This window comes from Dendrobates tinctorius, unplaced genomic scaffold (assembly GCF_039654945.1).
Source record: "Dendrobates tinctorius isolate UK_male_01 unplaced genomic scaffold, ASM3965494v1 ptg000209l, whole genome shotgun sequence".
Classification (NCBI taxonomy): domain Eukaryota; kingdom Metazoa; phylum Chordata; class Amphibia; order Anura; family Dendrobatidae; genus Dendrobates; species Dendrobates tinctorius.
Window position 1 is genome coordinate 4,676,909 of NW_027361876.1, and position 14,636 is coordinate 4,691,544.

The 14,636-nt window shown below is 48.4% G+C and overlaps 1 protein-coding gene across 3 annotated transcripts in view; it reads left to right on the forward strand.

Annotated features, from left to right (window-relative positions):
* The window catches only part of CEP83 (centrosomal protein 83), a 90,290-nt gene that overhangs the window by 74,541 nt on the left and 1,113 nt on the right, over window positions 1–14,636 (forward strand). Inside the window, exons 14-15 of one of the 3 annotated variants that reach the window (XM_073554252.1) lie at window positions 8,968–9,071; window positions 14,133–14,316. In XM_073554252.1, coding sequence (XP_073410353.1) covers window positions 8,968–9,071; window positions 14,133–14,316 — 288 coding nt within the window. Of the gene's footprint in view, window positions 1–8,967; window positions 9,072–14,132; window positions 14,317–14,636 lie in introns of those variants that run through there. The other 2 variants (XM_073554253.1, XR_012222101.1) reach the window with 2 other exon arrangements.

Consider the following 14,636-nt stretch of genomic DNA (forward strand, 5'->3'; position numbering starts at 1 on the left):
CATAGGGAGCACTTTCACTTTCGTTTAAAAAAAAAAAATTAAGGAAGCTTCTCCCCTCTCCCTGCGCGCGCTTTCTTCGCGCACTTTTACAGCATATCACAGGGCTGCTTTCAGCCCTGTCAGTGGGACATTTTCCGCGCCCCCTCCTCGGTCCTCTTCCAATCAGGGCTTGGCGATTAAGCCCCGCCCACCGCTAGCATCTCTTCCTGCCTCTCTCTTCACAAGATTTCTTCCTGGGGGACACAACGCTGGTTTTTCTGCATCTGAACCTCGGTAGGCTCGACGCTGCTTCAGCTGACGCTAGAATTGGCTCCCATCCGCAGTTCCACATCAGGCAGTGTTTCTACCCCTTTGACATATGCCCAATCCTGCAGGGGCTCTCTGCTCTAGGACCCACCGCTATTCACTACGCCTGCGCGCGCCGTAAAAAGAAGTGGGTATCAGGTCAGTCGTCTCCCTTCTGTCCGTCCTGCAGCCCTTCCTCCATGTCTGCCCCTCAGGAGCACTCCGAGCCCCGGGTTGAGAGCACCCCACCCCCTGAGTGGGCCGTGGCAATGTCTCAGTCAGTCTCTGATCTCACGAAAGTGTCTCAATCTCTGGTCCAGGTTTTAGAGCGGTTACCCCAGCTATCTGCAGCCACCTGTGCGCCGACCGCCTCTCACGGTGAGTCGCCTGCACCTGACCGCGACCCTCAGATGGCCAAGCCGGGTAGGGGCTCTAGGAATCGGGTCCTGTCTGGCTCTTCTTCCAGTTCGCAGGGTCCCTCCGCTTCTCCCAGGCTACGCTCTTTGTCTCCATCCTCAACAGACGATCCTAGGTCAGACAATGATTCCCAATCTGGATCTGACTCAGAAGCGGACAACATAGCTAGAACTCGGGATATGGTAGATATGGTCTCATATTGGCTGTATTCCAAACTCTCAAGATAAAGGAGGATAAGGCACCCCCTCAGGAATGCCCTGTTTCTTTTAAGAAAGCGAGGCCTCCATCACGAACCTTTCCTAATCACAAAGAGTTCGACACTTCCTTAACCAATCACTGGCAACATCCTGAGAAATGTTTTTCAGGCCGGATCTAGCCACGAAATGAACCAAAGCTCCTGAAGTAGATCCACCAGTTTTTCGGATTTCCTCTAAGACGGTTCTTTCCCTTCCGGACGGAGCTTCTCTTAAAGATCCAACAGACAGGCAAATAGAGTTGTTGCCTAAGTCAATTTTTGAGGCATCCGACGCTTCCCTCTGTCCTATCCTCGCCTCTGCTTGGGTGGCGAAGGTCATTTCGGCTTGGGCAAAGATTCTGCGCAAACGCATTTCAGCAACAGCCCCTCAGGACGAGCTGTCGGATTTAGCAGACCAATTTAGGCTGGTTTCACATTAGCGCTTTTTAAGCGCACGCACGGCCGGGGGTAGCTCCGCCCCCGAGCCGGCTCTCTGCCCGGCGTGCCCGCCCCTTGCTTGTAGCGCCGCCTCCTAGTGCACAGCGGCGCCTGCGATAGGCGCACCCTATCTTTAGCATAGGGTGCGCAGGCCGTGCGCTAGTTGCGCTTTGACCTGCGCTGCGCACTTTTGACGGTGCGCCGTGCGCGCCAAAATCAAACTTTTCGGATTTTGGCGCGCACGGCGCACCGTCAAAAGTGCGCAGCGCAGGTCAAAGCACAACTAGCGCATCACATCCGGATACAAAATAGAGTACGATCCCCAAGACCGCGATCACAGATTCCAGGGTTCCTTCAGGCCGTCTCCTCCCTCCTTTCCGCAGGGGTCATCGTTCCCGTTCCTGAAAACGAACGTTTTTTAGGGTTCTACTCGATTCTCTTCGTAGTCCCGAAAAAGGACGGCTCTCTTCGTCCAATTTTGGACCTCAAGTTGCTCAATCGCCACGTGAAGATCCGGAGAGTTTCTCTGCTCTGTGGACATACAGGATGGCTACCTCCACATCCCCATTTCTCTGCGGCATCAGAGATACCTCCGCTTTGCGATTCAGGACAATCACTATCAGTTCACGGCCCTCCCCTTTGGACTAGCCTCCGCTCCCCGTGTCTTTACGAAGGTGATGGCTACTGTCAGGGCCATCCTTCGATCCAGAGGGATTCTTATCATTCCTTACCTGGACGATCTCCTGATCAAGGGTTCGTCCCGCCAAGACTGTCTTCACAGTCTTCAGATAACCTTGGATGCCCTCAGCCGCCTCGGATGGATAGTCAACGAGGAGAAGTCCATCCTGCGCCCTACCCAATGTCTGACCTTTTTGGGCATGGGGTTCGACACGAATCTAGCCCGGGTGTTTCTACCGAGGGACAAGTTTTCAACCCTTTCCAAAAGGATCCAGTCCCTACAACGCTCGAGGATCAAGTCCCTTCGGTCCTGCATGAGGGTCCTGGGGAAGATGATAGCTTCCATGGAGGCAGTGCCTTTCGCACAATTCCACTCTCGCCCTCTCCAACTGTTCCTCCTGTCAGTCTGGGACAAGACCTCGTTTTCTCTGGACCGCCCCATTCTTCTTCCGCTCAGAGTCAGACAATCGCTGACTTGGTGGGCATTGCCGGCGTCAGTTCTCTGCGGAAGGTCTTTTCTTCCGCCTCGGTGGCAGGTCTTCACCACCGATGCCAGGCTCCTAGGTTGGGGGGCGGTTTACCATCAGAAAACGGCCCAAGGGCGCTGGAACGCCTAGGACACTCTTCTGCCCATCAACCTTCTGGAGATCAGGGCAATCCTCCTTGCTCTCCTTCGTTGGCAGCATCTCCTCGTAGGCAAACCAGTCCGCATTCAGTCAGACAACGCCACGGCTGTGGCGTACAAAAACCACCAGGGCAGTACTCACAGCAGGCAGGTAATGTCAGAAGTGGCAGGGATGCTGCGCTGGGCAGAGCGTCACGTTCCGGCGATCTCCGCTGTTCACATTCCAGGGGTGGAAAATTGGGCAGCCGACTTCTTGAGTCGCCAAGGTCTAGCGTCAGGCGAATGGTCCCTTCATCCCACAGTCTTCAGTCAGATATGCCAGCGTTGGGGCACCCCGGACGTCGATCTCATGGCATCGCGGATGAACAACAAAGTTCCTCACTTTGTAGCCAGGTCCAGGGATCCTCTACCCGTCGGTTGCGACGCCCTAGTAATTCCGTGGTCCCAGTTCCAGCTGCCTTACCTGTCTCCTCCCCTTGCCCTCATTCCAAGAGTGGTCAAAAAGATAAAGTCAGAGGGCATCCCTGTCATCCTAGTGGCTCCAGACTGGCCGAGACGCCCTTGGTACGCGGAGTTGGTGAACATGCTTGCGGACGTCCCCTAGAGGCTTCCAGACTGTCCAGATCTTCTCTCGCTAGGCCCTTTTTGCCACCAGAATTCTCAGTCTCTGAGTTTAACGGCATGGCCGTTAAGGCCGCAATTCTGAAGGATTCAGGGTTTTCCAGCCGGGTCATTCAGACCATGATCAAGGCTCAGAAGCCAGCTTCCTCCCGCATTTACCATAGGTACTGGAAGGCCTTTTTCCGTTGGAGCGATGATAACGATGTTCTTCCACTGTCATTCTCCATTCCATCCATTCTTGGTTTCCTCCAATCTGGTTTTGATGCGGTCCTATCCCTCAGTACTCTCAAAGGCCAGGTGTCTGCCCTAGCAATTCTCTTCCAGAAGGATCTAGCTTCCTTACCGCAAGTGAAGACTTTCTCCAAGGAGTCGCCCATGTGGCTCCTCCTCATCATTCTCCGATAGATCCATGGGATCTCAATCTTGTTTTTGGCGCCCTCCAGAAGGCGCCGTTCGAACCAATCCAGGACATCCCTCTGTCTTTTCTTTCATGGCAGGTGTCTTTTCTAATTGCCATTACTTCCATCAGGAGAGTTTTCTGAGCTGGCGGCCTTATCCTGTCGTTCTCCATACCTTATCCTCCACCAAGATAAGGTTGTTCTCAGGCCAGTTCCTTCCTTCCTTCCAAAAGTGGTATCTCCCTTTCACATTAACGAAGATATCGTCCTTCCATCGTTTTGTCCTGCGCCTGCTCATCCTCTGGAAATGTCGCTCCACAAACTGGACGTAGTGAGAGCCTTGCGTGTTTACCTTACCAGGACCGCTTCTTTTCGCCAATCTGATTCCCTGCTTCTCATTTCTGAGGGTCGCCGGAAAGGTCTTCCGGCCTCCAAATCCACAATTGCTCACTGGATTCGGTCTACCATCCTGGAAGTCTATGGACTTCAGGAGAAACGGCCCCCTCCGGGAGTGAAAGCCCACTCCACCCGGGCTGTTCGGGCTTCTTGGGCTGTGCGACACCAGGCTTCGGCCTCACAACTTTGCAGGGCCGCGACCTGGTCGTCTTTGCACACCTTTGCGAGGTTCTACAGGGTTCATACCCAGGCCTCGTCTGATGCAGCTCTTGGTAGGAAGGTTCTGCAGGCGGCGGTCGCGCACCGGCCGACCTAAGCCCTTCCTTCTGTCGTTCCTTTTATTGCTGTTCCCACCCTCGGGACTGCTTTGGAACGTCCCATGGTATTCTGTGTCCCCCAATAAGGCGATAAAGAAAGAGGGATTTTGGGTTCTTACCGTAAAATCTTTCTTGGAGCCTTCATTGGGGGACACAGCACCCTCCCTGTTTAAGTTGTACCGTGCTGGGTCTTCGAGTCCCTTGTTGGGTTGGTACATATGTTCATGGTTTTTGGTTGCTTCTCCTACTGCTTTTTCACCAACTGAGGTGCTTGGTGCCTGTCGGTGGGTGTATACTGCCGGGGAGGAGCTAATTTTCTTGTTTTGCATAGTGTCAGCCTCCTCCCAGCAGCAGCAGCATACACCCATGGTATTCTGTGTCCCCCAATGAAGGCTCCAAGAAAGAGATTTTACGGTAAGAACCCAGAATCCCTCTTTTTTCCTCAAAAAATAATTTTTAGTGCGCAATTTTTTATTTTCACAAGGGTACCAGGATAAATTGGACCCCAAAAGTTGTTGTCCGGTTTGTCCTAAGTACGCTGGTACCCCATATGTGGGTGGGGACCACTGTTTGGGTACACTTCGGGGCTCGGAAGGGAAGTAGTGACATTATGAAATGCTGACTTTGATGGAATGGTCTGCGGGCATCATGTTACATTTGCAGAGCCCCTGATGTACCTAAACTGTGGAACCCCCCACAAGTGACCCCATTTTGGAAACTAGACCCCCCAAGGAACTTATCTAGATGTGTGGTGAGCACCTTGAACCCCCAAGTGCTTCACAGAAGTTTATAATGCAGAGCCGTGAAAATAAAAAAATTTTTTTTTTCCTCAAAAAAAATGATTTTTAGCCAGCAATTTTTTTTTCACAAGGGTACCAGGATAAATTGGACCCCAAAAGTTGTTGTCCAGTTTGTCCTGAGTACGCTGGTACCCCATATATGGGGGGAACCATTGTTTGGGCACACGTAAGGGCTCGGAATGGAAGTAGTGACGTTTTGAAATGCAGACTTCGATGGAATGGTCTGCGGTCGTCGTTACGTTTGCAGAGCCCCTGATGTGCCTAAACAATAGAAAACCCCCACAAGTGACCCCATGTTGGAAACTAGACCCCCAAGGAACTTATCTAGATGCCTGGTGAGCACTTTGAACCCCCAAGTGCTTCACAGAAGTTTATAACGCAGAGACATGTAAATAAAAAAAAAATTTTTTCCACAAAAATATTTTAGCCCCCAATTTTTTATTTTCCAAAGGGTACGAGGAGAAATTAGACCCCCAAAGTTGTTGTGTAATTTTTCCTGAGTACACTGATACCCCATATGTTGGGGTAAACCACTGTTTGGGCACACGTCGGGGCTTGGAAGGGAGAGAGCACCGTTTGACTTTTTGAACACAAAATTGGCTGGAATCAATGGTTGCACCATGTCGCGTTTGGAGACCCCCGTGATGTGCCTAAGCAATGAAAACCCCTCAATTCTAACTCCACCCCTAACCCCAACACAGCCCTAACCCCAACACATCCCTAATCCTAATCCCAACCCTAAACATAACCCTAACCACAAGCCTAACCCTAATACCAATCCTAACCCTAATTCTAACCCTAATTCCAACCCTAACCCTAATTCCAACCCTGTAGTACAAAAACTTGGCACTCAAAAGAAAAATTGATTTGACAGTTTCTCCACATTATTAATGAATATACCCAGTACTGAATAGTGCCTACTTATGACAGCGGTTCTTTAATAATATGGAATTTTCCATTACAGTTCCTCTCAGTTAAAACCAACTGTGAAAAAATTCTGTTTCTGATGAAGGTCAATTGTATGACCGAAAACGTTTAAAGCAGTAAAAGAAGTATATTTTACTGGATGCCTCTTACAATAAAGGAACAGTCAAATCAATTTCTCTTTTGAGTGCCAAGTTTTTGTACTACATTGTTAGTTGGCTGGATACCCGACTTGTGCACCTCCCTCCTCACTGAGTGCCGTGTTTTTTCTATTTTTGCCTAATTCCAACCCTAACCCTCTTTCCAACCCTAACCCTCTTTCCAACCCTAACCCTCTTTCCAACCCTAACCCTCTTTCCAACCCTAACCCTCTTTCCAACCCTAACCCTCTTTCCAACCCTAACCCTCTTTCCAACCCTAATCCTCCTTCCAACCCTAACCCTGATGGAAAAATAAAAATAATTTCTTTATTTTATTAGTTTTCCTGCCTATGGGGTTGATAATCGGGGGGTTTATTTACTTTTCATTCTATTTTGATCACTCTGAGATTTTATCACAGTGATCAAAATGAATGAAAGGAAATTGCTGCCGTCGGGCGCACTGCGCATGCGCCCGCCATTTTCCAATATGGCGGCGCCCATGGTCCGGGACCGTGAGACATCGGGAGCCATAGCGGCACTCGGGGGGTGGGAGGGGGGCGATCGGAAGGCGGGGGGAGCAGAGGGAAGGTGGGGGGGGGCAGATGATGACAGTGGCGACACATCGCCGCTGTCATTCAGTGGCGGGGGGCAGATCGCCCCCGTTAACCAGTGGGGGGGGGGTCGGATCGGTGTCACCAGCCATGTCCGATGTTACAGCAGCGTCGGACATGGATGGATTGTAATATTTCATTGATGAAATATTACTATCACTCTGATTGGCTGTTTCACTTTTAACAGCCAATCAGAACGATCGTAGCCACGTGGGGGCTAAGCCACGCCCCCCGTAGTGAAGTACAAAGCCCCCTGTATCTGCAGGTCGGGTGACTTTTCAGTGACCAAAGCGCCCCTGCGGGTTGGGTGACCTAGAAGTCATGACACAGGGTATGCGTCATTGGTCGGAATGGCACCGACTTTCATGACGCACACACTGTGTCACTGGTCGTGAAGGGGTTAAAGAGCAATGAATACTCGGTGCTCTCATCGCGCACAATCCCGGCGTGTAGAGCAGTGAGTATTCCGGCAACTGCCTTTCGGCTTGCTAGCAGCGCATTACGTCCTTGCCCTGCAATGCTTACAAGCATAAAGCAGCTGCTGGCACTGAAGCAGCACGCTGTGAGGGAGCGCGGGGCAGGTAAGTGTAATGTGGTGTTTTGTTTTTTTTCTTTGATTTTTCTTTTTAATGTATTCTGATGGGGACCAGGACCGGGATGGGGGCCAGTCATACCAGGTTAAGGATGGAGCCCTGCATAACTGGATAGATATGGGGCCATGCATACTAGGATGAGATGGGGGGCCCTGCATACCAGGATAGGGATGAGGGCGATCATTCCTGTCAGGATAGGGATGAGTGGGACCTTTTCTGCCAGGATAGGGATGAGGGAGACCATTCCTAACAGGATAGGGATGAGGAGGCCATGCCTACCAGGCTATAGATAAGGGGGCTATGCACACCAGGCAGCATGGTGGCTCAGTGGTTAGCACTGCAGCCTTGCAGTGCTGGAGTCCTGGGTTCAAATCCCACCAAGGACAACATCTGCAAAGAGTTTGTATGTTCTCCCCGTGTTTGCGCTGCGTAATATGTTAGTGCTATTTAAAAATTAGGATGATTATTATTATTAGAGATGAGGGAGCCATGCATACCAAGGAAGGGATGAGAGGGTCCTGGTATTGCATAGCCTCCTCATCCCTATCTCCTGGTATGCATGGCCCCCTCATCCCTAGCCTGGTGTGTATGGCCCCCATCAGAAACACATTTTAGAAAAACCATCCTACTTTCCTTCCCTGTGCTTCCTTGCAGCGTCTTTTTCCGATGCCAACATCATGCACTGCTTACAAGCAGAGGACAGATGCTGGAATACTTGCTGCTCTCTCTACACCGGGACTATGGGCCTGGAGAGCAATGAATATTCATTGCTATTTAATAGCGGGCACAGTAACCTCAACTGCTGGCTTGATTCAGAGGCGGGACGATCACATGTGCCCGCTCCTAAAGGGAATGAATATTCACTGCTCTACACGCCCATGGGAGTGATTAATTTCTCTTTAGCAGCGGGCACAGGTGTTGGCCGCAGCATCCGGCTGCTGCTTCCTGTGACCTGCTGCTCCGCTGCTGCCGCTCCCCTTCCATTCTGTGAGACCCTCACTTGAGTATAAGCCGTGGTGGGGCTTTTTCAGCATAAAAAATGTGTTGAAAAACTCGGCTTATACTCAAGTATATACAGTAAGCGCTGCTTAGTATGACAGACAGGCAGGTAGTGTCTTCATAAGAATCCATAAAATACAGGGCTACGCGTTTCGACATCGGACAGATGTTGCCGCCTTTTATTTACATTTTTAATCTGTATAGCTGAATGGGGCTGATTTTGCATTATGTGTTGTATATGAGGTTTTGTTTTTTTACAAGCCCCATTGAGCTGTGTAAGATGGTGAAATACATTTCTGCAGGAAACCTGCTATCCTTTATGGTAGTGAGCTGTGTGCAATAAAACACCCGCCCCCTAAATTAAAAAAAAACAAAAAAACTTAGTGCAGAACAGAAACCACGTTTTCAACATGGTACAAAGTATAAAAAAAAAATCTGTTTTTATTGTTTAAGTGTGAAACGGTTCAGACTTTGTCACTTTGATATGCAGAGAAAGAATATACATGAAAACAAATGCAGAAAATTAAAAGAAAGAATCGAACTCTTGGAGGCAAAGATAGAAGAACTTGAGACTGAAAAATCTGTATTGAATCGGTGAGTAAATATCTTGTCTATTCTGTATTGTCTTATCCATAAACAAAAATGTTTAACCGTGTGCTTGACTTAATCATGCCAACGATTATGTGGCTATTATCCTTCAGTCCTAATTTCTCCATGATCATGTACTGTACGTGTGCATGCTATGTCAGTAATGAGAGGACATAAGTGATTTCTAGCTGTTCATGTTAGAGGAAAAGAAATAAGATCAGACAAATCCAAATTGTCAGATACTCCCTATGGACATCAGACAGTCAGATTGTGAATCCATTAAAGGGAATCCGTCACCTATTTTTTCGTATATAAGCTGCCGGCACCGCCATCAGGGGCTTATCTACAGCATTCTGTAATGCTGTAGATAAGCCCCCGATGTAACCTGAAAGATAAGAAAAACGGGTTATATTATACTCACCAGGGGTCCCGTCCGGCGCCTCTCCTCTTCATGCGATGATGTTCTCTTGCTTGCTGCCTGTCGCGGCTCCTGCACAGGTGTACTTTGAGGGCAGAGCAAAGTACTGCAGGTCACAGGCGCCAGGAAAGGTCAGAGAGGCCCAGCGCCTGTGCACTGCAGTACTTTGCTCTGCCCTCAACACCTTGTAAGTGCGCATTGCAGAGAATATAGTACAGTGAGTGCATACTGAGCATGTGTCAGAATTGAGTGCATGCTCAATAAAGCAAAACTAGCCCAACCTCTGAAACGAATGTCACTGATGATGTCCCATTTCAGGTTGATGTCTGCAGTGATGTTGGATCCGATGAGGGAGCGCAATGTCAAGGTGGTGACAGCAGCTGGGCAGGGACAGCAGTGCCAGTTCCCTGATGACTCATTTGAGAATCCCCAGTGCATGTTGGGATACACAAACAAAATTTCATTTTCAGTAATAAAAAACAAAACAGGAAGTTAAGAGTAGAGAAGGAAGGGTGTAGGGACAAATTAATTGAAGTACATTAGAAAAGTAAATAGATTAGTAAATTAAATATATATGTGTATGAAATTCACTGTTGGTTTCGGACAACCCCTTACCGACATCTGACGTATTATTACGCCGATGTCGGTATCCCTGCCTTTGATGTGGGCTCTGCCGGTGAGCCCACATCTTTCCCGGGACATGTTAGCTGTTTTGTACAGCTCACATGTTCCCGCAATAGCCGCTGATCGAATTGCGATTTAAATGGCGCTTCAGGCCATTGGCCCGGAAATACGCACACCGGTGACCCGCGTCATGTGATCACGGCTCACCGATGTGTCTCCTGGAGACCTCTATGGTTGTCAGTGCCAGATTTACCACCCAGTGGTCAGCGCTCATGGCAAGTCAATAATTCAGCTACCGTATATACTCGAGTATAAGTCGATCCGAGTATAAGTCGACCCCCCCCTAAATTTGCCTCAAAAACCTGGGAAAACTTATTGACTCGAGTATAAGTCTAGGGTGGGAATTGCCGAAGATACTGGTAAATTTAATGCTGCACAACATACAGTATGCCCCCAAAATGCTGCACAGTGAATGCTGGCCCAAATAATGCTGCACAACATACAGTATGCCCCCAAAATGCTGCACAGTGAATGCTGGCCCAAATAACGCTGCACAACATATGCCCCCATAAATTCTGCACAGTGAATGGTGGCCCAAATACCGTAATGCTGCCCCCAAAGTGATAGGATTACTGGTAATCCTATCATGTTGCTGCGCTGCCCCTGCTGGAATTTAAAAAAAAAAAAAACACTATGTACTCACCTACGTTGATGTCAGCTGCTCCGGAGCATCGCAGGCTCTTCAGTGACTCAAGCAGAGGGCGCGTGCTTTCCACGTCATCGTGCCCCCTGCACGTCACTGCTGGAGGACAGGAGAGAGCGGCGCGCAGAAATTTTGAACGTCGCCATGGCCCTATCATCGCCCGCCGCCAGGGGACTGCAGACGAACACTGGGGACCGCGGAGACGACTGGGACCGCGGAGATTACGGCGACCAGGTAAGTTGGCACCGTGACCCGAATATAAGTCGAGGGGGGTCTTTTTCTTTTCCAAAGATTTTATTTGGATTTTAAAATAACAGGCAAGAATAGGGAGTAAGGGCAGGAGAGGAGGGAGGGGGGGGTGAGGGGGGTCTTTTTCAGCCCCAAAAGGGGGCTGAAAAACTCGACTTATACTCGAGTATATACGGTACATAGAGGCGATCTACTCATCGCCTCTATGTAGCTGAGCCGATCGAGTTGTGCCAGCTTCTAGCCTCCCATGGAGACTATTGAAGCATGGCAAAAGTAAAAAAATGTGTTTAAAAATATAAAAGTTGAAATCACCCCCCTTTCGCCTCATTCAAAATAAAACTTCAAAAATAAAATCAAACAGACATATTTGGTACCTCTGCGTTCAGAATCTCCCGATCTATCAATAAAAAATAGGATTAACCTGATCACTAAACAGCATAGCGAGAAAAAAATTAAAAACGCCAGGATTGTTTTTTTTGTTGCCGCGACATTGCATTAAAATGTAATAGTAGGCGATCAAAAGATCGTATCTGCTCCAAAATGGTATCATTAATAACCAGCTCAGCTTGCAAAAATAAGCCCTCACCCAACCCTATATCACAAAAAAGGGAGTTTGGAATTTTTTTTCACCACTTAGATAAAGAAGAACCTAGACATATTTGGTGAACTTGTAATGACCTGGAGAATCATAATGGCAGGTCATTTTTAGTAATTAGTGAACCTAGTAAAAAAGCCAAACAAAAAACCAGTGTGGGATTGCATCTTTTTTTTGCAATTTCACCGCACGTTGAACTTTTTTCCCGTTTTCTAGTAGACGACATGGTAAAACCAATGGTGTCGTTCAAAAGTACAACTTGTCCCACAAAAAATAAGCCGTCACATGGCGATATTGACAGAAAAATAAAAAAGTTATGGCTCTGGGAAGGAGAGGGGCGAAAAACAAAAACGCAAAACTGAAAAAAGCATCGGGGGTTAAGGCAGGTTATGTCTTGCTGGGACCACTATCGTTATGAATTCATCTCACAAATGCACTTTTTAATAATTTTGGTTTCTTAGTAAATGAGGCCCAGCCATAGCAATATGTTGCCAATGTTAAAAAGTCCAGAACACGTTTCACAATGCTCAGAAGACCCATATTAATATAACCTTGGAGGGCACCCTCATTCTGCAGACCACCCACAGGAAATTGTCTTCAGAATCCCTTAAAAAAAATAAAGCGCCAGGAGACCATTCTATACGTTGCCTTAGTGAACATGAATGTAGGAAGTACAGACACACTTTGTGTCTGTACTTTCAAGCAGTCATGACATCATGTGTTCTGACAACATCGTATGTGCTTACAACCTCATGTCCTCATGGGATTTCTGTTAGATGCAGTGTTGAAATGGAATCCATGTGTGGGTATAAAGGTACGTACCCATACGCAAGAAAAAAAAAACGGTCAGATATCAGGATTGAGAAAACAGACGAGTGTCATGCGATTGTGCGTTTTTTAAACGCAACATCCGTATAACATGCGCATGCAATGCGATTTTAACATGAACTTTTACATACAGCAGTTCTCTGTCCTTTACACATGGTTTTAAAATGAAATATTATTCAAAACACGCATATATTAGGCAAGTAGTTTTTGCATGCGTTTGCATTTTTTATGTGCATGCGTTTTCTAGGTGTCACATTTCACTGGAGGAAAATTCGTGAAGAATCCTTGAAACAGACTCCACCAATGGGACACCAGTGGGCGTGTGTCATGGGAAGGGGGTGGTTTAAACCAGTGTCTAGACAGGTTTACTCTTAAAACGCGTGTGTACGCATGTCCATGCGCACGCCTGCGTTCCCATAGACTGTAATGCGTTGTTTTGACACATTCTGTGCGCAAGCGTACGCATGCTTTTTTTTTACACCTTTGGGCGGATCCAAAAATGCAACATGTTGCGTCCGGCGCATCTAGACGCACACCTGGAAAAATGCATGGGCTCGAAAACGCATACAAATGCGTGCAAATGCTAGATCATGCGCCCGCCATGTTAAACGTAGGGGCGCATGGACGCGCACGATGCACTGCGCTAAAAAACGCTAATGTGAAACCAGCCTTAGCAGAGCAGTACCGTATTTTCCGCTTTGTAAGACGCACTTTTTTCCCCCAAAACTTGGGGGGAAAATGGGGGTGCGTCTTACAAAGAGGATATACCTTACCGGGTGTAGGCCGCAGGGGTGTCTCCGGGTGCCCAGCGGTGTCTCCGGTTCCCATCCCGGGGCTCTGCCGACATTTTGCGACAGGCCAGAGCCCGGTGCTCCCTCTCGGTTCCCTCTGTATTGGCTCCAGCAATATGGCGGCCGGGGGCGGCGGCGCATGCGCTGATGGTGATCTCGGGACTGAGATATCGAGACATGAGATTTCAGCGCTGAGATCTCATCTCTTAAGATCTCAGTCCCGAGATCACCATCAGCGCATGCGCCGCCCCCTGGCGGCGGCCGCCATATTGCCGGAGCCAATACAGAGGGAACCGAGAGGGAGCCCCAGGGCTCTGGCCTGTCGCAAAATGTCGCAGAGCCCCGGGATGAGAACCGGAGACACGGCGGGGCACCCGGAGACACCCATGGCGCCGACTGACACCCCTGCAGCCTACACCCGGTAAATGTCGGCAGAGCCCCTGGCAGCAGCACGAGCCCCCCTGGCAGCACGCTGCACATCGGAGCACCCTCTCATCCCTTCCTGCGGCTTGCAGTATCACCCCACTCCTGCCTCCTCCAGCAGCGACCCTGGGACCCCGCTTCACCGCAGCCACCACCCCGGTAAGCAATAAGACGCCTGGATTATAAGAGGCACCACCATTTTATTAAAAAAAAACAAAAACGTTTTTTTCCTATTTTTCTCCTCAAAATTTGGGGTGCGTCTTATAATCCGGAGCGCCTTATAAAGCGAAAAATACGGTACTTTATGATTTTATTGGGTTGGTATTGGACCTCCTTATTAAACCCTTTTTTTTTTTGCCTTGTTCCAACATTCATGTAATTGTATACTGTAAGCAGATATGATGCATTCATTTCTCAATATCTACTGCTATTTTAGGCAGAACATTCCCCAAGAAGAACACTTACGTTTACAGAAAAGAATGAAGGATCTTCAGCGCAGACATAATGAGTTTCGTACTTTAATACTTGGTCCAAATATTGGAGCGTCTGGGTTTTTGAATTCGGGCCATTACCTGCAGTCCACCATGGTTCCAGAGATGTTTTCTTTTCAAATTGCACAGGTATTCAGAGATCAGAGCGTTGTAAGGATTTTACATTTATTCCACAAGCACCAGGTAATCCAAGAGATGTGAGAATCGATTGGTAGGACCGGTCCAGCAGTCACAGATTACTGACGTGGCAATGGACCAGACTCCTGCAAATCCATTCTCCCACCTCTAATCGTGATACATATTATTTTAGCTCAGTGCACAGATTTCTAGCATAGTTACTGTACATATAAAAAAATATTAAAATGTGCAATTTTTTTTTTTTTTTTTTTTACTGTAGAAGCGCTGGAAAACAAAGCCAGGTTCAACCTGGTTTAACCCTTTCAGGGCTA